Source organism: Canariomyces notabilis (genome assembly GCF_033297395.1).
Source record: "Canariomyces notabilis strain CBS 508.74 unplaced genomic scaffold N656scaffold_5, whole genome shotgun sequence".
Lineage (NCBI taxonomy): Eukaryota > Fungi > Ascomycota > Sordariomycetes > Sordariales > Chaetomiaceae > Canariomyces > Canariomyces notabilis.
In genome coordinates, this window is record NW_027041827.1 from 339,537 (window position 1) to 365,576 (window position 26,040).

The 26,040-nt window shown below is 54.1% G+C and overlaps 9 protein-coding genes and 1 non-coding gene across 10 annotated transcripts; 6 read left to right on the forward strand and 4 right to left on the reverse strand.

The window, feature by feature from the left end:
* Positions 1–1,745: 1,745 nt before the first annotated feature.
* N656DRAFT_776705 (uncharacterized protein) lies at positions 1,746–2,849 on the forward strand. The gene is made up of 3 exons (XM_064814688.1): positions 1,746–2,265; positions 2,336–2,419; positions 2,491–2,849. Exons 1-3 carry the CDS (start codon positions 2,114–2,116, stop codon positions 2,603–2,605), a joined length of 351 nt encoding a protein of 116 aa, XP_064672116.1. The 5' UTR covers positions 1,746–2,113; the 3' UTR covers positions 2,606–2,849.
* N656DRAFT_776707 (GTP-binding protein 1) lies at positions 2,850–4,480 on the reverse strand. The gene is made up of 6 exons (XM_064814689.1): positions 4,413–4,480; positions 4,323–4,351; positions 4,250–4,264; positions 4,151–4,175; positions 3,665–4,093; positions 2,850–3,613 (listed from the first exon to the last, which is right to left on the reverse strand). The coding sequence occupies exons 1-6, from the start codon at positions 4,439–4,441 to the stop codon at positions 3,028–3,030; spliced, it is 1,113 nt and encodes a 370-aa protein (XP_064672117.1). The 5' UTR covers positions 4,442–4,480; the 3' UTR covers positions 2,850–3,027.
* Positions 4,481–4,736: 256 nt separating this feature from the next.
* Positions 4,737–6,357, forward strand: N656DRAFT_776709 (uncharacterized protein). The gene is made up of 3 exons (XM_064814690.1): positions 4,737–5,295; positions 5,357–5,680; positions 5,736–6,357. Exons 1-3 carry the CDS (start codon positions 4,913–4,915, stop codon positions 6,241–6,243), a joined length of 1,215 nt encoding a protein of 404 aa, XP_064672118.1. The 5' UTR covers positions 4,737–4,912; the 3' UTR covers positions 6,244–6,357.
* Positions 6,358–6,363: 6 nt separating this feature from the next.
* Positions 6,364–7,490, reverse strand: N656DRAFT_766744 (uncharacterized protein; the record flags this gene model as incomplete). Its single annotated transcript, XM_064813501.1, has 2 exons — positions 6,364–7,286; positions 7,352–7,490. 2 exons carry the CDS (start codon positions 7,488–7,490, stop codon positions 6,364–6,366), a joined length of 1,062 nt encoding a protein of 353 aa, XP_064672119.1.
* Positions 7,491–10,413: 2,923 nt separating this feature from the next.
* N656DRAFT_748928 (Serine/threonine-protein kinase) lies at positions 10,414–16,278 on the forward strand. Its single transcript, XM_064812962.1, has 6 exons — positions 10,414–10,843; positions 10,909–13,053; positions 13,144–13,479; positions 13,547–14,546; positions 14,599–15,026; positions 15,088–16,278. Exons 1-6 carry the CDS (start codon positions 10,655–10,657, stop codon positions 15,829–15,831), a joined length of 4,842 nt encoding a protein of 1,613 aa, XP_064672120.1. The 5' UTR covers positions 10,414–10,654; the 3' UTR covers positions 15,832–16,278.
* Positions 16,279–17,194: 916 nt separating this feature from the next.
* On the forward strand, positions 17,195–17,946 carry N656DRAFT_686434 (uncharacterized protein; the record flags this gene model as incomplete). The annotated part of the gene is made up of 2 exons (XM_064810623.1): positions 17,195–17,266; positions 17,335–17,946. Coding segments are annotated over 2 exons (684 nt in total), but the record flags the coding sequence as incomplete, so codon positions are not given.
* A 1,377-nt stretch (positions 17,947–19,323) lies between these two features.
* N656DRAFT_705242 (uncharacterized protein) lies at positions 19,324–22,302 on the forward strand (the record flags this gene model as incomplete). The annotated part of the gene is made up of 5 exons (XM_064811255.1): positions 19,324–19,467; positions 19,526–19,613; positions 19,671–21,176; positions 21,232–21,500; positions 21,577–22,302. 5 exons carry the CDS (start codon positions 19,324–19,326, stop codon positions 22,300–22,302), a joined length of 2,733 nt encoding a protein of 910 aa, XP_064672122.1.
* Positions 22,303–23,128: 826 nt separating this feature from the next.
* Positions 23,129–23,212, reverse strand: N656DRAFT_t43. Its single transcript has one exon. It is a non-coding gene; the product is annotated as a tRNA-Gly (tRNA).
* A 522-nt stretch (positions 23,213–23,734) lies between these two features.
* N656DRAFT_705375 (DUF410-domain-containing protein) lies at positions 23,735–24,816 on the forward strand (the record flags this gene model as incomplete). Its single annotated transcript, XM_064811268.1, has 2 exons — positions 23,735–24,084; positions 24,174–24,816. The coding sequence occupies 2 exons, from the start codon at positions 23,735–23,737 to the stop codon at positions 24,814–24,816; spliced, it is 993 nt and encodes a 330-aa protein (XP_064672123.1).
* On the reverse strand, positions 24,802–25,962 carry N656DRAFT_535199 (uncharacterized protein). The gene is made up of 2 exons (XM_064809980.1): positions 25,152–25,962; positions 24,802–25,037 (listed from the first exon to the last, which is right to left on the reverse strand). The coding sequence occupies exons 1-2, from the start codon at positions 25,609–25,611 to the stop codon at positions 24,937–24,939; spliced, it is 561 nt and encodes a 186-aa protein (XP_064672124.1). The 5' UTR covers positions 25,612–25,962; the 3' UTR covers positions 24,802–24,936.
* Positions 25,963–26,040: the final 78 nt, after the last annotated feature.

The following is a 26,040-nucleotide window of genomic DNA, read 5'->3' on the forward strand; positions in this document are numbered from 1 at the left end:
TCGAAGCGATCGTGGACTTCTCCGACGTGGTCGATGGAGCCAAGCCGGCAGTTGAAAACCCCTTTATAGAAGATGTTATTGTTCCTGGTAGCTCAAGCCCAACTTACTTACCTTGCCTACCTTATCTTTTCTTTCCTCCTTCAATCTCAGGTTCAACAATAGTAGTGACAATTCCGAAGAGGATCAGCCTACTTGCCAATGGGCAGAAGAAACACATCCATGAAGACAGATGGCGTGGTTCTGATGCAGAGCAGGCTGAACACGGAGCGCTACAGATGGTGCTGCCAGTGCAGGGACCTGTCCGTGGACGGATTCAGCCGGAACAACAACCACTGCGACCACTGCAGCGGCATACCCCGTGCCCCTGGAAGACGACAAGGACCGGGCAATGAAAGATCCAGGTTCAGGCCCAAGCTCAGGCGGTGGAACTCATCGGGACGGCGATTATCATTGAAATGACATACTCTCCTCCTGACGCACGCCGCAAGAGCGTGGCAGGAGGGAAAGGACAACCACCATGATCCCCTTGACTGCTGATTAACGCTCGTCAGTCTAATAGAGCGCGGTGTTAACTAAGCTTCTCGATGGCCAGCAACATGAACTGGGCTACCTAAGCGCGAGATCTCACAGCGGAGGAGGAGGAGGTACGGGAACAGAACACCAAGGCCAGTTAGATAAGAGCCAGGGCTCCGGACTTTGATCCCATACCGCCGGCGCCGCGACGCAACGTCCCATGGCTATAGCTGAGTGTACGCCGTCACGGTCGGCTCCCGTCCCAATGGAGGCTTGCCAACTGCGTTTGTTTCATTCTTATTGATGGTCTGCTCGGACCCGAAGGGGTGGTTCTGGTGTAGGAGTATGCATACTCGGACTGGGATATAACCAGACCTCGCGCTCCAAAACTTCGCGTTTTCTCAACTCGACACTCTATTACCCGGTCTAGCCGGGCGTCGGGATATAACTTGAAGGGAAATGCTTGGTGGGCGTAGCCGGAGCGTCAAAATGGGAGAGTCAACAACCAGGATGATGATGATGGATACATTAAGGGAAGAGGCGGGTGCATGCTGGTTCGAGTTGTATGGGTATAGTGAATCCCGGGCCTGCGCGCTGTGTGAGAAGACGAAGACCCTAAGATCGTCGCCAACCGGTTTCCTCAAGCCGTTGCCGGTACCTTTCGCGCCGTGGCGAGACATATCCATCGACTACATCGAGCCGCGGCCGGAACCACCAGCCAGCCTCATGCGGCGGCGGGCCGGCGGGCGCCAGCAAATCCGGTTCATGAAAGTCCCACAGGGGCGTCAGGTCCTCAGCAAAGTCGACGAGGAGACTGAAGCTGGGGAGTCAATTACAACACCATGCAAAGAAAAGCCTAGCCTCCACGCGTGTGGTCGGGACTTGGAGGAGGCAGGCTGTTTGCTATGCATAAGGCACCTAAATGATATGCACCAGAGTGTTGAGAGAAATGTACGTTTGGTTTTCTGGGAGGATCTATGACTAGGCGTCTGGGAGTATGTACGGTGTGGTGTCTTTAGTAAAGCATTGGGAACTGATTCAACTGTGTGCCATCGAACTTCTCGGCCACATGAAGACCATCTAGGGTCGCTTAAGGCGCCTACAAGGGCAATGAAAGCGAAAATCAACAGCGGAGACGTTGCGCGTGGTATAAGGCGGACAAGAGAGACAAGACGCGATCGAGCCCTTCATACATCAAGAACCGAGGACTGCCGTCCCAGCAGACCGCCGTCACAGAGTAAGAACGCAATGCGATCGAGCGGTTTGTACACTACGGTGACGTCTCCGGTGCCAAGGAGGATGTTGTGGGGCCCTGCCGTTGCCGGGTCGTTCTTGCCCAAACAGGCAATCTGTTTTTTCTACACTACATTAAGGCAAATTTTGGTCTCCCCCCAAGACCTCTCTTGCAACGCCAGTGCAGCATTCCAGCAGGCAATTTAGCTCCTAAAGGCCGGATCTTATGTTTACCCTTCCTTTCACTTAAGCCACTTGCTATTTGTTTTCGCTCCTGGCCATCACTGGTGTTACATTCCCGTTCAAGTTGCCTACCCAACGAGCATTCCGTCTCCCATCCGAGCAAGCGCTAGAAAATATAAAGACCATGTCTTCCAACGTTCTCATGGCCAAAGACGCCAACGCGGCACTTTCAACCCAAACTATCTCGCTCGAGCCGGATTCAAACCCCGTGAAGCCCGATGTTATGAGCATGGAGTACCACAGACAAGTCTTTCAGTCCAAGATGGAAAAGGGAGAGTACGTTGGCCCCCGCTCTGTTCAAGATTCCAAATCGTCCCGCCGACGCTGACACACGATGGGTAAACAGGAAGACGTACATCTCCCCGTCGGACAACATCATGAGCCCTTGCACCGCAAAGCTCAGCGCATTTCGAAATAAGCAGGTCGGCAAGTACGTAACTCTCTCAATGCTGAATGACGCTTTTGAATGCAATGCATCTGACTGTTTGCCTTTTACCACAGAGTCAAGCCAAAGTCGCTGTTTGCCCAGGCATCAGCTAAGAAGCTCGGAACCGGCAACGGCGGTGATGGACTCCTCGGCACCACGCCTGCACGCTCGGAGGGCGCGGCGAACTGAGACCACCCACCTGTCGCATAAGCACGCCTAACGACAACTGCCGCCTGGCTGTCGTGAGCATTGATGGCGCTTCTTCTCACTACTTGGCTGCGGTTCCTGCAGTCGTCTCTTGTCTCTCGGTTTGGGGCTTTTCTTTTCGTTGGACATAGAGATCTCTCTGTAATGGTCTCTACAAAGGAAGGGTTTATTGGGTTCAGGCATCCGGGGGCGTTCGGGCAAATGTGTGTCTGCTAGTACGGGACGTTGATTATCACCTTGGCCCGGAGTGAGGGTCGTTACGACTTGTTATGACGAGAAAGCTACACATCTACACGGTAACAAGGCTTACCACGTTTTCTTCGTATGGCCATGATGGTCGGTCAATGTTATACCGCTATGTGATACGCTCTTCCCATCCTCTGCCCCTTTCCCCAGTCGGACTCTCATGCCTTCCACCCGCTGACTATGTACACAACATCCTCGTCCGCCACCACATGACCCAGTCCTACCCTCTGCGGGATATGCCGCGCACTGGCGCCCCAGACCAGGGCGTACTTGAATGTGTCTTTGAGCGTTCTGTGGATGCGGTCGCATACGTCCTCAATGGTGCTGTTGTTCCTCACAATCAGGGCCTCGCTAAAATCCGGGTCAATTCCTTTCCGCTTTGTGTATATGCGTATCAGGTTGAGCTCTTTCCAGCACCGGTCGATGACGTCTTGAATGCCCAGATCCAGCTCGCAGCTCATGACAACCGTGTGCGGCTCTCGCGCCAGCTTGTCCAGAAAGTCGAGCGAGACGCTGTCAATCTTGTTGTAGACGTATAGGCACTTGATGTACTTGCGGTGGTCCTTCATGATGACATCAATGAGGTCGTCAACAGTGGCATTCTCGTCGCGCACGAGCACCTCGCAGTTCAGGAGCTTGTAGTCGCGCAAGATGTTCTGAATCATCTTCTCGTCGAGACCCTTTGGCGGGGACTGGAAGGTGATCTTCATCCCGCCCGCCTTCTTCGGTTTCAGATAAATGTTTCTGCTTGCGTGTGAGAAGGGGTCGCTAAGGAGGTTCCTGCTGTAGACTTACGGTGGTTCTCGGTTCAGCCGGATCCCTACAGCTTCTAGCTCGGCTTCCAGCAGTGCCCTCTGCTCGGCTCGCTTTGTTGCATCAAGAACCATAAGGATCAAATCGCTGGTCTTTGCCGCCGAGATGACCTGACGACCCCTGCCCTTCCCTTCAGCTGCCCCTTCGATAATACCCGGCAGATCGAGCAATTGAATTTCGGCACCCCCATACTCGAGGACGCCGGGGATGGCTGTGAGCGTTGTGAAGGCGTACGAGGCTACCTCTGACTTCGTTTTCGTGACCTTTGAGAGGAACGTTGACTTGCCCACTGAAGGGAACCCCACTAGGGCTATCCGCGCATCGCCGCTCTTGCTCACGTCGAAGCCCGCACCCCCTCCACCACTCCCGCCAGTTGGCTCTAACAACTGCGCGCGAAGTCGTGCCAACTTGCTTGTGGAATGTTAGGACATAGTATTCGAGATACCCGTTAGCAGGGTATTTACTTACCCCTTCAGGAGACCCAGATGATATTCTGGCGCAAGTCGTCAGCATATCATGCTCAGGCAGTCATCCCGATGTGAGAGCACAGCGCAGCGAGTTTTGTACCTGTTGCCTTGTTTTCTATAATGCTGTTAGTCAAGTCGTCCTCGTCCGTCCAGGCCAGCATAGTAGGACAAACTTTGGGTTCTCCTCATCTCCTCCTCAATCCTGCCCTCCGTCAGCCTGTGTTCCCTTTCAAAGACCAGGGAACAAATAGGATCCTGCTCACTCCTTTATCTTCTCTGTGATGTTCACCATTTTGGATGGCGAAAGGCTGATATGATATTCCTTTCTGTTTATTGATTCCGAATCAAAGTGCCACTGGCAAGGGACTGAATTGCTCGCTGTGTCGGCGCTCAATGTGCAGTGTGCATCTCAGTGAACCCTGGCAAAAGACCCCACGTTTTGAGGCGGCAGAATTTCAAGGACGCAAGGGAGGGGTGTGCGGGGCGCCATATCTTAGCCTGACTCGCCCACACCGCCTTGTCCTGCAGAAACCGCCAAGGCGGCAGAGTGGAACCTGAGTGGGTCCTTAAACTTGAGCTTGCCGTTTCTTCAACCTCAACGCGCCTCTTCCGAACATCGTCATTCGTGTGTTGACTTCTTTTCCACCCTCTCTGCCTCTCACAACCAGAACGACTTGACCTGCATTCCGGATCTGGTTGCGCCAATAGGTATAAACCGTTGCAATATACGCTGCGATATTTCGAAAGTCTCTCCGATCCTGCAATGGCAGAAGTTGATACCAGGCCCGATGTGGCCACGACGGTTGCCGACGACGCTCAAGACCATGCGCAAGAGCTTGCGCTCGCCACAGCCAGCAACGAAGTAGCACCCCCGACAGAGAAGAAGGTGAAGAAGATTATCAGGCGAAAAAAGAGGCCAGCGAGGCCGCAAATCGATCCTGCCTTGGTCAAATCGGAACCGCCGCCGCAGACGGGTACTGTCTTCAACATCTGGTACAACAAGTGGTCTGGCGGCGATCGGGAGGACAAATACCTGTCGCAAACTCACGCCAAGGGGAGGTGTAATATTGCCCAGGATTCGGGATACACGCGGGCTGATGCCCGTCCCGGCTCGTATTTCTGTCTGTTTTTCGCGAGGGGCATATGGTACGTTGATACTCTTGCTGTATCTCTCGGTGCGCGCAAACTAATTTCCTCTTCGGTACAGTCCCAAGGGCCAGGACTGTGATTATCTACATAGGTTACCAGGCCTGCACGACATTTTCAACCCGAATGTCGACTGTTTCGGACGCGACAAGTTCAGCGACTACCGCGACGACATGGGCGGCGTGGGTAGCTTTACCCGGCAGAACCGCACAATATACATTGGCAGGATCCATGTGACGGATGACATCGAGGAGATTGTTGCGCGGCACTTTGCCGAATGGGGCCAGATTGAGCGCATCCGCGTGCTCAATACAAGGGGTGTGGCATTTGTGACGTATACGAATGAAGCCAACGCTCAGTTTGCAAAGGAGGCAATGGCCCATCAGTATGTTTCATGGTAACCCGGCGTCTCTGTCCTGTGTTGCTGACGTGTGTTCCAGATCCCTTGACCATAACGAAATCCTGAACGTTCGGTGGGCGACGGCGGACCCTAACCCAATGGCTCAGAAACGCGAAGCCAGACGTATCGAGGAGCAAGCAGCAGAGGCTATCCGGAAAGCACTGCCGGCCGAGTACGTAGCTGAGATTGAAGGGAAGGATCCGGAGGCACGGAAAAGGCGAAAACTTGAGAGCAGTTATGGCCTGGAAGGGTACGAGGCGCCCGACGAGGTGCATTTTGCAAGGGGCCCGAACGCGGTCAACCCAAGAGGAAGGGAAGGCTACGAGCTTGAGCATGAGCAGCGGCTGCTGCTTGAGGCTTCAGAAGCGGTCCAAGCGGAGGAAGCACACCATCAAGGACATGGTGAGGGAACGACAGGTGGAATTCTTTCCGGAAGTACCTTGGCTGCGTTACAAGCAGCTCAAGTGGCTGTCGCGACAAAACCAAAGGCATCGGCAGCTTCTTCTGGGCCGTTAGTAGCATACGGTAGCGACGACGAGGATGACTGAGGGGGTGTTACAGTGTTTTAACGTATTTCACTTAGATCTGTATAATGCATGATACCAATACCATAACATGCAACCGTACCGCATGCACCCCCAACCCCCCCTGTATATAAACAAAATACATCAACTATTAAATATCTTCGAATACAACACCTCATGCCTGCCAACCCACAAGTCCATAACAGGCACGTTTTGGCCCGCCTCCTCGACGTTAGTCTCCCACTCGCGCTCAATCATGGCCGAAACCAGCCCTTGCACCGTTCCCGAGGCAAGCGTCTTCTGCGCCTGGTACGGCCCAAACATGCCCGCCCGCACCGCCGCCGACACCAGCGCCTTGACGTGGCCCAGCAGAAAGATGTACGCCGTCTGCTCCAGGCTGAGACCCACCACCCGGCAGATGGCCCCGAATAGCGGTGCAAGGTGCGCCGAGGCTGCTGGCGGTGGGAGGGGGTCGTTTGCGCACGTGGTCGTCTCGTGGGCTGCTGCCGCTGTTGCAGTTGAGGAGGGTGGGGATGTGGATGTGGATGTGGATGTGGATGTGGATGTGGATGTGGATGTGGATGAGGAGGAGGTCTTGAGGAGGGCGGAGAAAGCCCGGAGCGCTTCCAGCCCTTCCCTCTGTCTTTGCCCTTCTCCTCCCTCCCCTTTCCCATCCATCACCCCCGTACCCGGAATGCTAGTGTTAGTGCCGGCAAAGGACCGCTCCCAGATGCCCAACAGCGCCCGGCCCTGCGCGACCGAGGCCCGGCGGCCGACGGTGCACACAATGGTCGCGTCCTGTGCGTCGTCCAGGGTGGCGAGGGACGCCGGGTCGCGGTGGGCGGCCAGGGCAAAGGGCAGGGTCGTGGACGCGTATGAGGAGATGGACAGAGGCAGGAAGGAGGCGAAGGAGGTTGGCTGGCGCGAGACGAGTTTCTGGTGGGCTAAATAGCTCTCGAGCCCGGATGAGAAGGCGAAGGAGCCCAGGGGCAGGGCTGAGTCGGAGAGGAGCAGGAGGAAGTGGAAGCTGGTGTCGTGGAGGGATGCGAGGAGGGGTGGGGTTGAGTCTGGAGTATTGTTAGTTTAGTTTGGGCCGGTTAAGGGGTCAGAATATGTTCGGGGGATCACTCACTTGTTGGCGATGAATGAGAGTGAGGGGTGAGTTGTTGAGGACGCTTGGCTTTGGCAATTGCTAGCTTTCGCTCTAGGTCGGCAATTTCATTGTCAAGTGTGCTGTCTGAATAACTCTCGTTTACAATTCTCGAGTCCATCGTGACGAGTCATTGCTCAGACAATGATCTCTTTTGTGGTGAGTTACAGGTGTTCGATTTCACCGGAATTGAATGTAGTTGACATGACCGATAAGCTGGTAGGTAGCTTATCTTGCACATACCGTCCTAGATTATGACAATCCATTACAATGCTATTCCCACAAAGCCCCAGACAACGCAACTGCTAAGACTCCCATGGATATCCCGAACACCATACAATGATCCCGCTAGCCAATGTTCGTGACCCTATCCATCCAGGCATGAACAGAATGCCTTTCCCTTGACCCACGCATTCCAGACCTACACAGCAGCCCAACGAACGCCTTGCCCATGCAACTAAGTCTGCCCTAACGCGTTTACAACCCTGTGTTCTCCTTGTCCCGGATCAGCTGCTGCATTTCCCGCTCCGCCTTCTTGCGTTGGAGCCGAGCAATTGCAGCTATTCGCCGGGCTGGAGGCAGGGTTGTTCGGGATGCGTTCGCAGTGCTCCAAACAGCGCTGCTCTGCGCATCTGTTCCTCCAAGAGGCGCAAACCTTCCTTGCACGAGGTCAATGTCTGGCTCTTCAGTCTCACGCGAGGGTGGTAGAGCGGCCGGTCTCCTGAGCTGCTCGGACGACGTCCTGCTGGGGCGGTTGTCGCGCGTCTCACCGATCCTGTCACTGGGGGGTACCCTTGCTTCCGATGCCCGTGCTCGGGTAGACCCCACTGCTCGGTCGGTCCGGCTGGTATGCGGCTGATCCTCTCTGGCGTGAGCGGACCGCCCGCTGGATGCCGAACTACGGCTGTCCTGCAGGTTTCCTCGGTCGCTGAGTACGGAGGATGTGGGTTGGACTTTCGTGTCAGGCTCGACTTCGAACTTGTCCTTCAGGGTGCGTGATGATGCGCGCGCAGTATCATCATCACGCCTGTGCGTCGGGCCGTCTGTATCGCGATGCTCTTTTTGCCTGGTTTCGGCGAGCGACGCCGGGACAGATAACCGCTTTTCGATGCTGGGTCGATTTGACTCTCGGGCATTCTTTGCGTCTTCCGTCTCCAAAGATCCGAGTGTCGTGGCCTTGCCGTCATAGCTCTTCGCCCGAATTGTACGAATTGATCGTTTTACATCTGTTCCTTCTCTCTTGAGCGAGCCAATCTCCTCCTGAAGCTCCGTGATTTTCTCGTTTTTCTTCTGCAGCACCTGGTGCGCCTCGACATACCGGGCTTTCGCATCCTCTTTCAGTCTGTCGTAAGAGCTCTTAGAGTCCTCCAATCTCTTCTCCAGCTCTTGGATCCTAGTCGCGCTCTGTGAAAGCTCCTTTGACAGCTTTCTGTTTTCCTCGGCAAGCTTGGTCGCCCGCTGTTCCGCAAATCTTAGTTCGGACTTTAGTCGGTCGCGCTCCTCTTGCAACTTTTCTAGTTCCCGAGCCTGTGACCTCGCCCGTCTTAGTTCCCTCTGCGTTTCCATCAGTGTCTGCTGTGTCCGGGGTGATGCAACTCGGCGCGGCCGACGAGCCTTGTCTTCGGTAGCTTCATCCACGTCCTCTCGCAGAAGAGCCTCCAGCTCATCGACTTGCTTTTTGTATTCTGGGGCAAGCGCAGTCTGTTTGGTAAGTTCCTCTACTAGTTTTGTGTCGTATTCACCCCCTTTCTTTCTAGTTGTGAATGCGGCTTGGCGGCTCATTTCTGCGATCTTTTCCTCCATTGCCCTAACCTTCTCCTGTTCCTCCCTGAGTTTTTGATTAAGGTCGAGAGCCTCGGCATCCTTCATTCTTGCGTAAGACTTGGCGAGCTGCTTGTACTTGACAAGCTTCTCCATCTCGGCCTTAGCATCCGTATGGTACGTCTCGAAGAATGACTTCCAATATTTGCCAGAGCGTGAGTGGGGCTCGTTGAGGTCGGTTGTTACGTCGCCATCATAGTCGGATTCGTCAACATCCTCTTCCCATACGGCTTCCGGCTGCTCTGCTGGAGGATACGCAAAGTCCCTCTCCTCCGTCACGCCTTCCTTGGTCCTGTTATTCCGTGAATTTTCCAGGGCTTGCTGCAATTTCGTCTTTGGCCGAGACGTGCTGGAATCCGCGCCCCGGTCAACCCATGGACTGGGAAACTTGCCAGGACAGTCATCTGGGAGTCCACTAGTGCTTGTCCTCTCCCGGCCCCCTGAACCTTGCTTCACGTCATGGCCAAATGAGACGCGTTTCCGACGCGTTGTGCCGGTGCCGGGAGTGAGGAGAATACCGGCAGGCTTCGCGGGCGACTTATCGGCCTGTAGAACCTGATCGGCGTTCTCTTGCGTTGCCACCTTCTCGTTCGCAGGCTTAGTCGGAGCCCGGCGGTCTCGGGGCGCAGGGGTGCCGAACAGAGCTGTCTTCAACGCGCGCACAGCGAACACGGGAGCAGGAGTGTCGGGTTGCTCGATCTGAGTTGTATCATCTGCGAAGTGTTTGAGTTTCCATATTCAAAGCAAACTGCAATCTCCTCGGCGCTGCAGGTTCGATCATACCGGAAGCCGGCGCGTCTCGAGCGCTCTCCGAATTGCGCTTCAGCGCCCAGCTAATCATTGCTAATCGTCCAAAGCGCGATGCAAAATGTGTCCGGTCGTTTCAGTTATTATTTCGAGACTCAGGACCAGCATTCGTAGATGGGCTTTGCGACCTGTAAAACACGGTTCCAAGACTCCGGTTGCAGGCTGTTTGCGGACTGTTTACTCGACCCCCGATAGGGCCAGTCAACGTCGCTGAACTATTGTTGTGAGCATTGATAAGCTAGGTCCAAGCGCGTCGCTGCAGCCGACAGCGCGGATTGAGGTGGGGCCATATGCGAAGTATTGTAATTCCAAACGACGTACTGTTGTATTCGTAATTTCGTATTGTATCTGAAGTTATCCGTACCTCCGTACTACATACCTATGTGGGGCCAGCTGATGAACCCCGCTGGTACCAAGTCTAAACAACAACTTCAGTCACATGCACCTGTGCTCCTTCCAAGTTCTTCCAGAACAGGACGACTCACGATATCCCGTCGTTTTAAGACTTATCACTTATCACAACTCTTTGCACGATGGTTTCAAACATGTAAACTCTCACAGCCAACTTTTGGCTGTGTAAACCAACTCACTGGTGCCACCGGCGAGTTGTCTCAGAGTACCAAAACACAATTTGGTCAGCCATTGCTTCAAGTCGCCATGGCACCAAAGAAACCAGTGCAAGCAGCCAAGAAAAATGGGAACGATAGTTTCCCCGGGCTCAAGGGCCCGGGAAACACTGCATCGCAAACTCATTACCAAGAGCTGCAAGAAAACGAGGTGATGGTGCTGCAGGCCATCTATGGTGATGACTTTACGCAGCACTCGTCAACACACACCGCTTGGAAGGTAAGGTTCTCGCTCGATAGACTCAAACTTCGGCGACGAGACGCCATGGCTGACGCCACTTCAAGAAGTCTGAGCCGTCCTTTGACATTAGGATCAAGGCATCGACGGACAGTGAGCTTGCCGTCACGCTAGGAGTCGTTCTGGTTGCTACGTACCCCAAATCCCCTCCGCTCCTGTCCATCAAAAACGAGGGCGACCTACGGGAATCGACAAAGTTCAAGATCCAGAAGTTTGTTGAGACCCAGCCCAAGATTTGGGCTCAAGAAGAGCAGGAGATGATTGACCGAATCGTCGAGGGCATTCGCGACATTCTTGAAGCCGCTGCTCTAAAGAAGGCACAAGGCTTAGAACTCCCATCTCTGGAGGAAGAGCGAGCAGCCCACGAAGCAGAGCTGGCAAGGTTAGCTCAAAACGAGAAGGAGCTCGAGGAGCGCAAAAAGATGGAGGAGACAAAGGAGGAGGAACGCGTTCTTGGTGACATGGTCCAGGAAGAGCTCAAGCGGCAGCGGGCAAAAGCCAAGGAGTCGAGGCAGAAGAACAGGACCCAACGTCCATCCCCCGGTCGAACAACAGAGGATCCATTGGAGACCGACGTAGCTGTCATTTTCGATCAGCCTTGCAAATTGATGGATAAATCGGGAAATTCACTGTACTTCCAGACCGTAACTGGAAAGACTCTGTATCGCGAAGGCCCTATCACGACGGTATACAAGGTCAAGCCGGTTCTCTCCGCCAGAAATGTCCGCCCGAGTCTTGCTTTGAAGCAAGTCGAACTGAAGGATCAGAGCAAAGATTCGGCTCAGTTCAAAAAACAGCTGTTGTCGCTAGAGACGCAACTAGAGTCCCTGAAAAAGCTTCGCCATCAGAACCTCCTCGAGCTAATTGATTTCAAGATTGATCGGTCCATCAACGACAGCGATTCTTCCTCTCTTGCGATCTGGAGCATTAGTGTTTTGAGTCCGCTCAGCGACAAAGGCCCACTTACTGAGTTGCTGGAGCTGGCCGGCCACGTTGACACCAGCAAGGCCAAAATATGGACCGTCGATCTCCTTGATGCGCTAGCCTTCCTACACAATCATGGCATTGTCCATCAGGATATCCATCCAGAGAATATCCTCCTCTGCAGAGAGCCACAAGGTGACATCGTGCCCAAGATTGCTGACGCCGGCTTTCAAAAAGAGCTGCATAATATTTGCACCAAGGTGACAACACTGACCGCCGCCAGAGCGGCAAAGTCGGCCTATTGGTTCCCGCCGGAGATCGCTGGTGTCTCAAAGCCACAGTACACTCAAAGGACGGATGTCTGGGATTTTGGGATAGTATTTTTACAGATGATCTTCGGTCTCAGCGTCTTGCAAAAGTACCACTCTCCGTCTTCTCTTATAGAGTCACTGTCTCTGTCCGGGCCAATGGAAGAATTGGTTGCCAATTTCTTCAGGCCTGATCCCAAGAAGCGGCCTCGTGCGTTTGAGCTGTGCTCTAGCGAGTTTCTAGCGACCAGTGCTCCTATTCTAATCGAGGACGAGACCACTGCCATGAGCGGTTCACTGACCTCCTTTTCCACGACTCAGCCACGGACGGCGCGCCATGATTCCATGAACCGCGGTTCCATCCACTCAAGATATCTTCAGGACTATGTAGAAGAAGCTCGGCTAGGGAAAGGGGGCTTTGGAGAGGTGGTGAGGGCCCGGAAAATGATTGACCAGCGTCTGTATGCCATCAAAAAAGTCACACGGAGATCGCATGAGACGATGTCCGAAATGTTGAAAGAAGTCAGGCTGCTCTCACAAATGAATCACCCGGCAGTGGTACGATACTACAATACCTGGCTCGAGGAGACAGTTGACTTCGCAGACACCGAAGAAGAAACAACAGCCACCGAGACATCGAGAGGCACCGTTTCTCGGAATATCAACATCGAGTGCGCTGAGAGCAAAAGCCGAGGTCTAGACTTCATGTCGTCTAGCGGACTTCCGGAGATTGAGTTTGGATACGATTCTGTCGTTGAAGACGAGGAGTACGAGGAAGACGATGAGGATGATGACGATGGTTCCTCAACATCAGATGAGGATACTTCATCTATGGACCACAAACCTGTGAAGGATCAGCACGCTATCCCGGTTCATCGTACCAGAAGAGGAAGCAGAAGGGGAAGTACTCGCCCGGCCCGGATAACCATGTACATTTCCATGGAGTACTGCGAGAAACTGGTAAGCTTCATTCTTTTCACCTTTGGGCTCTCCGCCTTTCCCTGCCGTAACGCTCGAATAATCATGTTTCCCGTGACTGACAACTATCAGACCTTGCGAGACACGATTAACCGAAACCTGAGCAAAGAAACCCAAGAGATTTGGCGACTTTTCCGCCAAATACTGGAAGGATTAGTGCATATCCATAGCCTCAGCATCGTCCATCGAGATCTCAAACCGGAGAACATCTTCATCAGCGTCGGACCTGATGGCCTGGAGAATGTGAAAATTGGGGACTTCGGACTGGCAACGAGTGGGCAGTTGGGCGTTGACAAGAACACGCCAAATCTGGACTCGGGTGACCAAACTCGGAGCATCGGAACGGCTGTCTATGTTGCCCCGGAAGTGAGGACAGGCGGAAGCGGCTCCTATACTGCAAAAGTGGATGTAAGCAATCCCGTGGGACCTTTGGTGATCTCGAAAGCAGAGCACGATGCTAATGAACAATTGATAGATGTACTCACTGGGCATTATCCTCTTTGAGATGTCCTATCCGCCAATGCTCGGGATGCAGCGTGCATTGGTCCTCGAGCATGTACGGCGAAATCCGCCAGTACTGCCATCAGATTTCAAGCCTACTGACAAGAACCATACCGATATTCTTCTCTCTTTGCTAAACCACAACCCCAAAGAGCGCCCGTCCAGCGCAGAGCTGCTCAAGAGCGGGAAGATGCCGGTTCAGATGGAGAGTGAGGTGATACAGCGTGCCATTGCCGGGATGGCTGACCCAACTTCTCCTTACTTCCAAAAGATGCTGAGCACCCTATTCGCCCGGCAGATCGAGCAGGCAAAAGACTATGCCTGGGACATGTCCTCTTCCAATCCAAGCCCTGGCGATCTCATGCGTCAGTACGTTGTGAAGGACACTCTGATCTCAATCTTCAGGCGTCACGGTGCTGTTGAAGCCCCAACTGCATGTCTCTATCCCTCCTCGTCGCATTATGGACAGAATGCCGTTCGTTTGCTCGACCAGAACGGGACGGTACTTCAGCTTCCCTTCGATTTGGTCATGGGCCATGCTCGGTCCCTTGGCAGGATCACGAATGGCCAGGTGCCCCAGCGCTCTTACTCATTCGGGAATATATTCAGAGACCGCCATGATGGCGGTCATCCCGATGTATACGGAGAGGTGGACTTTGACATCGTCACCACCGATGCCCTGGACCTTGCCTTGAAGGAGGCCGAGGTCATTAAGGTGTTGGACGAGATCGTCGCGGCATTTCCTACAACTTCCTCGACCCCGATGTGCTTCCACCTCGGCCACTCTGACCTACTGCATCTGATTCTGGAATACTGTGGTGTCCAGGCTGGCGCTAGACAAGCTGCTGCCGAGGTACTCAGTAAACTCAACATCCGGAATTTCAACTGGCAAAAGGTTCGAAGTGAGCTCAGATCGCCCGTCGTAGGTATGTCCGCCACGAGCGTCGACGAGCTCCAGAGATTCGATTTCCGAGGTAAGCGAAATCTCGTTGAGTTTGCGGCTTCGCACCCGCTAATCCTAGGTAGATACGCCCAGCAAGGCTATTGCAAAACTGAGGGACCTGTTTGAGGGGACCGTGTACCAAGAACGAGCGTCGTCTACGATGGCTCACCTGAGGGAAGTGTACGAATACACGAAGAAGCTCGGCGTGCTCTGCAAGATCTTTATATCGCCGCTCAGCAGTCTCAACGAAGCCTTTTTCCGAGGTGGTATTCTGTTTGCTTGTCTGTATGACAAAAAAGTCAAGGATGTGTTTGCAGCTGGCGGCAGATACGACAGTTTGATTAAAGAACACCGTCCCAAAATCGGCAACCGATTCGGAGAGCGGCATGCGGTTGGCTTCAGTCTGAACTGGGAGAAGCAACTGGCAAAGCCGATTCCAAAAACCACAGGCAAGGCGTTCCTCAAGAAGGCGGCGGAAGAGGAAACGCAGGGCATTTTCAGTACCAAACGGGTCGGTCTTTTACTCCCGCAGCTCCTTCTCTAAATCGTGTAACTGACTGACACGAGAATAGTGTGACGTGCTTGTCGCCAGTTTTGACCCGTCCGTTCTCCGGTCCTCCGGCATAGAGCTCCTACAGGCCCTCTGGGCGCACGGCATCAGTGCCGAGCTTGCCCGCGACGCCCGTTCTCCTGAAGACCTTCTCTCCAGCTACCGAGACGAATCATACAGTTGGATTGTCATCATCAAGCACGACATGCTGAAGATTAAGACGATGGGACGGAAAGACGCCCCAGACGTCGATATCCAGCCCAAAGAACTTTTCAACTGGCTCAAATCCGAGATTCGCGACAGGGAAACACGCTCGGGAACGAAATTCCGCGGCACCGCAGCGGTCTCGCATTCCGAGTCGGGCAGCGCCGTGGCAGGCGGTAGTGGTGTCGGCGGCGACCACGAGCAGGACGTCCATGTCCTAGTGGCACAGACAAAGAGCAAGAAGTTCAATCGGCGAGCCGTGGTCGAACAAGCGCAGGCGAGCGCATCCCGACTGGTGCAGAGCTTTCTAGAAGGGCGCATTGCCGCCATCGAGACATCCGACGCGGTCCTGGACATGATCAATTCCACCAGCCTGTCGGACCCGGAGAGCTGGCGCAAGGTGGAGCAGAATGTTGGCACGGTCGAGAAGAAGTACGTGCGGGAGATACATGACATGCTCAAGGGATGGAGGGAGGAGTGGGAAAGCAAGCGCGGGCCGGGCCATGCGTTCGTGTACAATTTCAGGACGGGAAAGTGCATATACTACGACCTTGGGGGATAGGTTGCTCCACAGCAGTCGAAACAGCCGAGGCGCCCGTCGTCCTCATCTCCGGGGTCTTGAAAGTTGGGCCCAAGGCCTCTAGATTGAATTCCTTTCGCAGTGTTTCGTGGTTTTCATGGTGGTTTCTATCTGGAGTATACTCGGGTCCCTCATCTTGTCATCTGCGAGCATCTTTGGCCCCAACTCGCGGGCATGATGTATAGGAGGAGTACATGTTGTGTCGGTTGATGATACCCGGGATAGATCGCGATAGCGGACTTCAAGTGTAAGTAAGTTCTGGAGGTGGATTCCCGGAACAGCATCAAACGGTGGCATAGGGAGTGCCTGTCCTATATACCCGTATGCATAAGATTTGGCCGTGTATGGCTCAAGAAGCCAGACTAGGTCCCTGGTATGATTGCATTACTGCTTGGGTCTTTGTACTTTGTAGGTATGTCAATCACATTCCATCACAGACTGCATTCCGATGCGCAGTACAGAGTAGAAAGAGATCGTACAGTGTCTGCTTGTGATGAGAGAAATCTGTGTATGAAGTTGAGAACTTGTAAGAGACGCAGCCTTGAGAATTCTATGACTGGGTTAGGTTCGTAGTGTACATGTGCATAGAATGCAATGGACTTCAAAAGGTCCATTTCACATCCCATCCACATCACGAGGTCAGATCCAGCTCACATCAGGCGTTGACAAGGGGAGCAAGGGTCCGGACAAGCTTATCAAGCACTGGCTGCAGTGAGAGTGGGGCCGTGGCGAGGCCGCAGCTAGGGGCGAGCACCAAACCCCTGTGGTCAAGTGAACGACTTTTGGCCAGGGAAGGGTCATGTTGCTGGATCGGCGATTTCAGGAACGTTGGGTTGAAGTTGCTCTTTGGTCTGCAGCTGCAAGATCCAGGCATAAAGAAACAACGGAATTTCGACACGTGGGGAGGCAGGTACGGTATATAGACAGCCCTAGCGGCAGATCCCAGCTCCTTCTACATTTTCCCAGTTGACGATTTTCTCACACCTCGATCTTCCGATCTTCCCTGCGTAAGCATTCACGTCGCGAATAGGGTGACGCTATTCACTGATTCACCTAATTCGCCGCCGCTTTCGCCGCCGCCGCCTCCTCGAGCGCACGCCTTCTCTCAAGAGATCTCGAACCTCTTCGCGAGCCGTTATCCCCTTTCCCCCTTCTTTCGAAATTTCTTCGCGAGCCCTTATTTTCTTCGCCTGTTTCTTGACTCACAAGTGCGAATCCTGAGGCAGTCCGCGCACGCTGACCTTACGACTTGGGAGTGTTGTCTCACACGCACATCTCACATCTCACATCTCGTTACGCTGCCACCCTCGTCACGATGCCTCGACCGACCGTGGTCGCGCCTGTGTCGGGCGCGAAGACCCGGCTCATGAGTGAGATGAAAGCGCTGCAGAAAGAGAAGTGGATCAACTTTGAAGATGTAGGCTTGCCGCGTGCTATAACTTGTCTATAGCAACCCTGAACTGACTATATTATTTCCCTTCACAGGAGCCAACCAACATTCTCAAGTGGCGTTTTGCGCTCATGGTCATCAACTCGGACAGCGCCTTCAACGGCGGCTACTTTAGGGCCGAGATGGTCTTCACCGAGGAGTACCCGTATCAGCCGCCCAAGTTCCGCTTCTTGATCCCCATCACGCACCCCAACATTTACCCGGATGGCCAGCTCTGCATCTCGATTCTGCATACGCCAGGCGAGGATCTCATGTCGGGCGAAGACGCAAGCGAGCGCTGGTCCCCGCTGCAGGGTGTCGAGAGCGTTCTGCGATCCGTTCTGCTGCTGCTCGACGACCCTGAGATCAATTCCCCTGCCAACGTTGACGCCGGCGTCCTGTACCGCGATCATCGGGCTGAGTACAACCAGAAAGCGCGTGAGACGGTCGAGCTGTCCAAAAAGGATATTCCCGCTGGGTTCGAGATGCCCAAAAGCTTCGATTCTACACCGCCCCCGAAGCCCGAGAATGATGACGACTTTTGGGCAGAGAGTGATGGCGACTTCGACTTTGGAGGCAGCGATACCGGCGATGAGGGCGATGATCACGAGATGGGTGATTTCGAAGATGATGATGGTGCGGAGGAAGAGGAGCACGAAGGCAGCGATGAAGACGAGGGCGAGCAGGACGAGATCTTGTGAAACTGCTCACAATCAGCGACCCCATGTCCCCCCTGATCACCATTCACATTTTCCTTCCTTGTTTTTATTTTCTTTGCCCTACTCAATCTTTCACATGCATAGCGTTGGCGACCACCACAGGCCGGCGTTCTACGGGATCTCCGCGTCTGGGAAACGCAGGGATCTGGATGGATTTAGAACCTGGGCTTCAGCGGGAGTGCTTGCTCCGGGTCGGGGTGTCATGTCACCGGAGCACAGCGATCTCAGGAGGCTTGGCGATATCTTTGCTGGACCAAAGCTTGGAGGTTCGGCATAGGAGTATTAGACTGGCTTCTTGAATTGAACCCTCTGATGATAATACGCACGAGTGAGATATTCTCGTTTCCGTGCGTCATCCTCTTGTCGTTTCACCTTTACCGACGGTTACCTGCCAGCCCGAGACAGCCTCAGTTAGTAGTCCATAGGTAATCCTCGTTCTTTGATTCCCCGCTTACACTATACAGTACCGTCACCTTTGATGTTCCAAGTGATTAGGTTTGAGATGTGAGTTTCGGATATGACTTGCATTAATAGATTCGCCAAGTTGATAGTCTTTCACAACAGCAGGGCAGTGTGACCACTGCATTCCTGTTTATACCCGCCTGAAGCTTGTTGGTTGTTCAGAGGCGGCTCTACTTTGTAAAGTAGGTACTGTAAAGGGCATACATCGGGAGGTACTGTACACTACAGTAACGTACGTACCGTATGTACATACCGTATGTTACGACACTTTACCTCCCTTGTGCATGTATTTAGAGAGCTACAGGGTAATTACGGTAAGTTTCTGCCCCTCCTTTATGGATATCGCGGGGCAAGCGCATGCTGCACGTCTGGGGGCTTGTAGTCCGTGCACGATAGCTCAATACAGGGGCCACTGACACTTCAGGCGTTGCACTGCCAAGTGACAACCAGCAACCAGGTTCAATGTCTTGGATCGCAAAGAAACTCAAACCTATGTTCAGCAACAGCGACATGTCGGAGCTGCGCTCTTTAGTCAACAACGCCCTTCCTGCAGCTTGAGCAGTTCAGTTCCTCACCAGATACCGCCGCCCAATGGAACTGGTCGACTCAGCCTCGGCAAAGCGGGTATCAAAATCTTAGACTTCTAGCACCTTCAGTAGCCATCTTAATATTCTCCTAAGCTGCAATTCGAGAGCTGCGGTATCACTCTTGCTTTACTCAACTAACTTGTCCCCGACCCACTGCCGACTTGCCACGCTTCCTGCCATCGTCCAGACCCCACCGATGGCGTCTTGACACCTCCAGATCAAACAGACTTGACATCCTCAGACGGTGCAGCTAGCGCCGCGGCAGGACAAGCCAAATATGTCGTTCCCCGATGAGTCGCAAGTCGACACGGTCGCTGCTATCACCGGATTCTGTGACCGTGCCATAATCGCCAACGCGCTTCAGGCCTCCAGTTACAATGTCGAGTCCGTCATCAACGAATATTTCGACTCAGCAGACAAGGTCGGCTCGCTGCGCCTGGTATCAGTAGTCCGGTCTTCGTGTGCTGACCTTTTCAAAGTTTGAACGAAAATATGGCTGGGACGAGAGCGCTTTTTCCTCTAACCGCGAGGGTGAGCCCAATCAGATAGATACTAATACTGGCCCATGTGAGACACCCGTTCCGCAAACCACACGAAGTCCCCCTCTGACCGCGACCCGTCTAGCCTTCCTGATCCAACCACCCGACGACAACCCAGTCATATATGGGACCGAGCCGAATAACTTCTATGGTGCCGGTGCTCCCTCGCGGCCGCCGTCAAGAACGAACAATAGATCGCCTATGAGCCGACTCGTGGATATGACTGCCAACGAGTACACCACAGACACGCCGAGCAGCCGACAGGAAGAGGAGGCCCAGTTACAGCGAGCTATCACCGAATCCTTGCATGCGTCGGGTGTGCAAAGCCCTCCAACACTCCCGCCACCGCCGGCTAGGCCTCCACCATTGCCGCAGCAATCGGGTATTACTTCCACTGGAGAATCTTCGGTATACTTTGGCCCAGCCAATCGGCCGGACTATGCGACGGATGAGTGGGCCATGGTTCGCCTCCATAACGATCGGAGAGACCCGGGCCCGTCTATGAGGGCGAGGAAGCCGGGGATGCCCGTTTTACTCCGATGTTCCACGGACAGTTGGGACAGGCATCGTATCGGAGCCCTTCTAACCATATTCAACGAAATTCCTGCTGTTCGCAATGTATTACTTCGAACCGGCGAACCGCCTGCGTACGGGTACGGCAACAACAGTAACTGGTGGAAAGGTGAAGCCATCCTTCCCCCTGGTCGAGAAAACGAGGATCAAGCTTGGGCACAGCCACCCTGGTCCGACGAGCTTCACCGACTGATGGCCTTCCTTGAGGCCACGGAACGGAGTTATGGCAGTGCTGATTTGCTCTCTCGCGCGCGATATCCGCCCATGCAGCAGACAAACGACACGGAAAAAGACTTCTTCCAAAGCCTTTTCAGCATGCAACAAGAGACGGGCAACATGGAGAATGTTCAAGTACTCGACTCCAGCGTTGAAGTCGTGGCATTTGAGGATGCAAGCCTCCAAAGCGTAGATCATTTCGCTCTGTTGGATCTTCAAATTGGGCCGGATGCCGCTTTCAAGACTTTATATAATGTGCTTGATTCCGTCTTCTTTTCAGAAGCCAGACAAGCGATGGAAACCCCAAATCTGGCCCGGATGGCCTGGATAACCAGCGCCTCAGAGGTTCTAACATTCCGTTTGCAGGCGGAGGACGGGCTACGCAAGGCGCTCGAGATCCCCGAGACATTCTACATTGACAGATATTTGAAAGACCATGGGAGCAACATCTGGGACTTGCAACGGGATATCACGGCGGTCACGGCGGCATTCGACACGAGCTTCCGGAGAGAGGAACTCCTAACAAAATGGGTCAATCCTCGGACAAAGAAAACTTATGATCGTAGGCTACTCATCAAGGCTGCAATACGCAGGTGCCAAGAAAACATTCGGAACATTCAAAATCGGGCATTCTGGAGGGAACATGAGCAGGCGTCTCCTGATAGGAGTGATGACTACTACCTGCCGGAGCACGTTGGCGAGCCTGGTCTACCGCCTGATGAGGCTAAAGTTGTCGGTCACTATAGCGCCAAGATTCAAGAGCTCGAAGAGGAGCTGGCCAAAATAGACCATGTTATGAACAGTACGTGGAGCCCCAGCTTTAGGAATTACAGATCCCACTAACAAGGACGTGTTAGGCACCGTGTTGCCCCATAGGAGGGAACTTGAAGCTCTCAACCGAAAGATGTCGGCCCTTCTGACGGTCCCAACTGCCGATGAGAAGTGGAACCCAACCCACAAGTACACGCTTCGCGGAGTGGTTAGTGACCCTGATACGGTCTTTTTACGAGTGAACGCGCCGCACCGGGAGCAGGAGTCCATAGCTACCCATGACGAGTCCGGGTCTGGAGAAAGTCAGTGGTTGAAGCTCTCTTACAAGACAGAAGGCCAAGCGGTCGAGCATACGGTAAGTTGTTCCCATGTCTTTACACGTGGCTCCATTTTGCGAGATGGCTCGGGCTGTGGTTGACTGTTATGTCCAGCCGGTATCCTACGAAACTGTCGTGCGAGAGGGGTGCGGGATCGGCTCCATGCCTGTGCTGGTGTATGCGACGGATAAGGCTCTACAAGAAGAGAGAATACCCCTTCCAGATGCGTTGAAGTCGTTCGTCAAGCATGACAACCGGCATTTCAAGCAGGAACTCTCACAGTCGGAGCAGCTGCCCCACACGCCCGAAAAAAGGCGAAGCGCCGGGCTCGAGGCGGACTCACAATCGAAACGGCTTCAGAGATCTTCGAGTATGGACTCGATGGCGACTAACCAGGCATCGGTTGGGGATCTGGACGATGATATGCGCGACGCGCCGTTCGATGACGATTCAATGTTTGGACCCGTGAACGATTTCATCACGGTTGGGACAGGGGACCAAGATGACATGCCGGACCTTGTGGAAATGTCGGACCAGCCGAGGGAACCGAGCTCGGATCTACGCGCAAGCCTACCGACTCCGCCTTACGATAGCGACGTCGACATGGAGACAGATGTTTCTCCGGCACTAGACCCCGAGGCGGCACGGCTCGCCCAAGTAAGTCTCCAGGATATAAAAAGCAACAGCGGTTCAAAGGGCCCAGAGATGCAGGAGCGCCCAAACTCGCCGTTTATCACAAGGCCGAGTAACGGTATGACCAATGGCGCTGCCGCAGAACCGAATGTCCTCGCCAACTACAGCACAGAGGACAGTATCGATGACCGGCTTCACCGCGCTTAGAAGCGACGGAGGCTGGAAGGTTTGAGGTAATGGTCACAGGTGTCCGGTCCCCCGCCTTTCCCTGGCATGCTCAATCCGCCATATGTGGAGGTTGTTGCGTGAAACTCGGGCGATGTTGGCTGAGAGAAACGGGCCGCAGGAAAGAAAGGACTGCGATGACATGATCATAGATTATGTGAGATGATTACACGAGGACGAAGAGCTTCTGGCACCGATGGCTTCAGTAATGAAGACGTCTACTTGGACGAAGCATGTGTTATGCCGTTACGCCTTGGTAAAGCGTTGGGAGTTGCACCGGACGCGTGATGGATGATACCCTGTAACGCCTGTACGAAGTCGCGCGGTAGATTTCCAACTTTGCCACAAGGAATACTCCCTCACGTATCCCATGCGGATTTAGCGTTAGCATTCCACCATCAGGTGTGGATTCGTTTTGTATTACCTAGGTATTCTGAGCAACCTCCTTGAGAGTATTCGGGGCATCTCCTCTCTGAGGACAGGGACTCTCGAGGGGACGACTCCTGTAAGAACTCGGGAGAATACATGCCTACATAGGCCCTTAGCGCAAGGCAGGCTCCCAAGACGGTGCAGCATTGAACTGCTTTTAAGTGTTGTGTTGGTAGTGAAGATACAGCCAACGGAGTATCATGTTCGTACGGAGTACTTGAGGAACAGTAAGTTCAGCTTATGCCTGAAGAGAGTCTTTGTTCGTACAGTGGAGGTCTATCATCGGATGAACCTCTCCATTGCTGTCACCCAAAATACAACAATCCCATCACTTAGGAATAGCACCCCTTGCCTGCTGCAGCAAAAATAGAGCTTATTTTGCGACGTTCAAGAATCGAACTCGAATCCTACGCAAACCAGGTAAGATGGGAAGCGTAGATGCTAACCATTACACCAACGTCGCTTAGTGTTGCCTTGAGGAAGGCTTATTTGGGAATATGTTCTCGTCTTGTTCGTTGAGACTGTTTCACAGCAGCTACCGGCCCCTCCGGCACCTAACGTTAGCCCACCCCTGTCCCTTGCTGCCCGCTGCCCCACTGCGGTGACGCAGCTGGCGGAATCCCATCGAGCAAATCGATGCGGGGCCTGCCCCATAGCAATGGTTTCCAACGGTCAACCAAGCAGGAGCTCAAGCTTCCCGCTCTTGACAGAACTCGAACAGCCCAACTGAACATTCACAAACAGACTTCTCGCCGATACAGCTCTGCCGTACCCGGAGGACTTCTCAGACGGTCTGTCAAGAGTTCACTACACAACCAAGAACGCCCCTGTCTCCGCTGCAGAACGCAAATCTACCCCGCGCGCACTCAAATCGAGATCCGCAGCCCTTCCGGCCGGCCAGCACATCTAACCGATCCAATTGCAGAGAAGCAGCAGAAAAATAGAAATAGGGACAGTCCATATCAGACGAACACAGCCGCCAGCCATGTCAGGAAACAAGATCGAAAAGATCATAGCGCGGCTGCAGAAGCGCATCGCCGAGGGTCAGTTCGAGGAGCAGTACGAGGCGGCGCAGGAGACGCGGCTGGTGGCGGCGCGCTACACCAAGCAGCAGAACTGGGCGGCCGCCGTTGACATACTGTCCAATGTAGCGCAGACACTGCTGCGGGCGGGCCAGGGCGGCAGCGGCGGGGACCTGGCCGTCCTGCTGGTCGACGTGTACCGTCAGGCCGAGCAGCGACCCGACGGCGCGTCCAAGGGCAAGCTGCTCACATGCCTGCGCCTGTTCAACCCGGAGGAGCCCATGAGGAAGAAATATATCAAGGAAATGATTGAGTGAGGGCTTTCCCTTATTTTATGGCGTCGTTATGTGTGTTTTTCTTAAGGTGGAAGCAAACGCTGACCGTAGCTATTACACACCACAGGTGGTCAAAGAAGTTCGGCGACTATCCGGCCGGCGATCCGGAGCTGCACCATGTTGTCGGCTCGCTCTACGCCGAAGAGCACGACGCCGAGGATGCCGAGCGACACCTAATACTAGGCACCAAGGAGTCCCCCGAGGTGCTCAGCCGCATGGAGTATACATGGTACAAGGAGGATGAGTCGCACACAGCACCTCTCTACTGCGCGCGCGCCGTCCTCCCTTATCTGCTCGTGGCAAACGTCCGCGCCGCCAATGCGTCATACCGAACCTTTGTCAGCACCCTCGTTGCCGACAACAAGAGCCTGGGGGTGCAGGACGTCAGTTCGCAGAGCTCCGACGTGCGTATCTTCCCAAGCCTACCTCTGCTTAACTTCCTCGGCTTGCTCCTCCTTGCCGTTCAAAAGGGCAGCCCCGACCTGTTCCGACAGCTGCGCTCCAAGTACGCGGCCAATATTGCTGAGCTCGGCGGGGTCTGGGACACGGCGCTCGAGATGATTGCCGAGATGTACTTTGGTATCCAGCGGCCGAGGCAAAGCAATCCGCTGCTCGATATGATGGGTAGCTTCTTTGGTGGTGGTGGTGGTGCTCCCAGCGGGCCGGCGCCTCGTCGGGTTGAGGCGCCAGCGGCGGAAGGCTTGGATTGAGTGCCCACAAGGGAGTCTGTAGATCCGGCAGGGGTAGAGCCGGAGCTGCATAGGTGGTTCTCTGAGTGCAAGAAAGCCTGCGCATCTCGCGGTTCAACAGCTCCAAGCCTCCCTACTTGCTCAATGTCGGTGTGGTAGCACTTCGCGCTCAAACATCCAATTATCCTCTGCTAACGCGGCAACCTTTGCCCTCAAGCTTGCCCTGACCGCGTCGAGAAGCTCTGTAGTCGATGCAAAATATGTCTTGTCTTAGCCAAGGGGACAACTAAATAGTACGACACGTCTGGTTCTGGCGAAACAGGCGCCGGTCGGGGGGTGGTAAAGTGGTTCCTTGCCTTCAGGTTGGGCGGGCACAACTACGCTGTTCTGGCCAATCTGGTGCTGCTTCACGGCGTCGGCCAAGCGCTGCCTCTCCTTTTCGTCGTCGTGCCGCGCCTCGAGCGCCATCAGCTCCTCGGCATCATCGATCGGGGGAGTCGGCGGATCGCCGAGCTCGATCTCGCCGTTCTTGTCGCGTACTACAATGTCTTCTTGGGGAGAAGGCCCGCTGCCGGACTCGAGCGGTAGATGATGGAACTGATGCGGGTGCGGGTGGTGCTCCTTTTGCTGAACATGATGAGTATCTAGCGGCAATGTCTCGGCTGAGGTCGTCGAGGAGCTGGCGGTTGGTCGGCGAGTGAGTTGGCTTTGGAAGAGGTTGCGGCGCACACTGTGCTGCGATGCCGTTGAGGTTCCTCGCGGTTTGGAGATGCCGGATGCGAGCGCGCGGGAGGATGTCGCATGTCTGTCGGCCATTAGGGGTATTTGGCAGTGCAAGTGCGCGGTATCTGATTGTAGAAAATGTTTCCTAGAGCTGATGGTCGAGGAATTGAGGATGATCCGTCGGCAGTCCTGTTTACACAGTCGCTGGCAGTGATTGAGTAAACAAGAGTTGGCGGTGCTTGATGCGTCTGGTTGGCGGGGTAGAAAGCTGCGCAGGCCGCAGGGTTAGGGGTGAGCAACGCGACCTCACGTGCTGATATCACCAAGATCCATCTCAAACATAACAGCTTGGGGAAACGAATTTCTCGCAGAAGACTCGCTCCCAAATATTTTTACTTGGTTTATTATCAATCATCATAACTGAGTCTACTCAGCGTCTTTTTGTGATGCGATCAATGTGGAAGGAAGATACAGAACTTCAATGAGCTCGTACAGTACAAAGAACCCACGTACAGTACACTG

Excerpts from the sequence above, each read along its gene's own strand:
- N656DRAFT_776709 (XM_064814690.1), top strand. The coding sequence starts at position 4,913 with ATGGCAGAAGTTGATACCAGGCCCGATGTGGCCACGACGGTTGCCGAC. Across the intron at positions 5,296-5,356 it reads TTTTTCGCGAGGGGCATATG|TCCCAAGGGCCAGGACTGTG; the intron begins GTACGTTGATAC and ends TCTTCGGTACAG. Across the intron at positions 5,681-5,735 it reads AAGGAGGCAATGGCCCATCA|ATCCCTTGACCATAACGAAA; the intron begins GTATGTTTCATG and ends CGTGTGTTCCAG.
- N656DRAFT_776705 (XM_064814688.1), top strand. The coding sequence starts at position 2,114 with ATGTCTTCCAACGTTCTCATGGCCAAAGACGCCAACGCGGCACTTTCA. Across the intron at positions 2,266-2,335 it reads TCCAAGATGGAAAAGGGAGA|GAAGACGTACATCTCCCCGT; the intron begins GTACGTTGGCCC and ends ATGGGTAAACAG. Across the intron at positions 2,420-2,490 it reads CGAAATAAGCAGGTCGGCAA|AGTCAAGCCAAAGTCGCTGT; the intron begins GTACGTAACTCT and ends CTTTTACCACAG.
- N656DRAFT_776707 (XM_064814689.1), bottom strand. The coding sequence starts at position 4,441 with ATGGTGAACATCACAGAGAAGATAAAGGA. Across the intron at positions 4,094-4,150 it reads CATCTGGGTCTCCTGAAGGG|CAAGTTGGCACGACTTCGCG; the intron begins GTAAGTAAATAC and ends ACATTCCACAAG. Across the intron at positions 3,614-3,664 it reads CGGCTGAACCGAGAACCACC|AAACATTTATCTGAAACCGA; the intron begins GTAAGTCTACAG and ends ACACGCAAGCAG.
- N656DRAFT_535199 (XM_064809980.1), bottom strand. The coding sequence starts at position 25,611 with ATGGCCGACAGACATGCGACATCCTCCCGCGCGCTCGCATCCGGCATC. Across the intron at positions 25,038-25,151 it reads TGTGCCCGCCCAACCTGAAG|AGCTTCTCGACGCGGTCAGG; the intron begins GCAAGGAACCAC and ends CATCGACTACAG.
- N656DRAFT_748928 (XM_064812962.1), top strand. The coding sequence starts at position 10,655 with ATGGCACCAAAGAAACCAGTGCAAGCAGCCAAGAAAAATGGGAACGAT. Across the intron at positions 10,844-10,908 it reads CAACACACACCGCTTGGAAG|AAGTCTGAGCCGTCCTTTGA; the intron begins GTAAGGTTCTCG and ends CGCCACTTCAAG. Across the intron at positions 13,480-13,546 it reads CCTATACTGCAAAAGTGGAT|ATGTACTCACTGGGCATTAT; the intron begins GTAAGCAATCCC and ends AACAATTGATAG.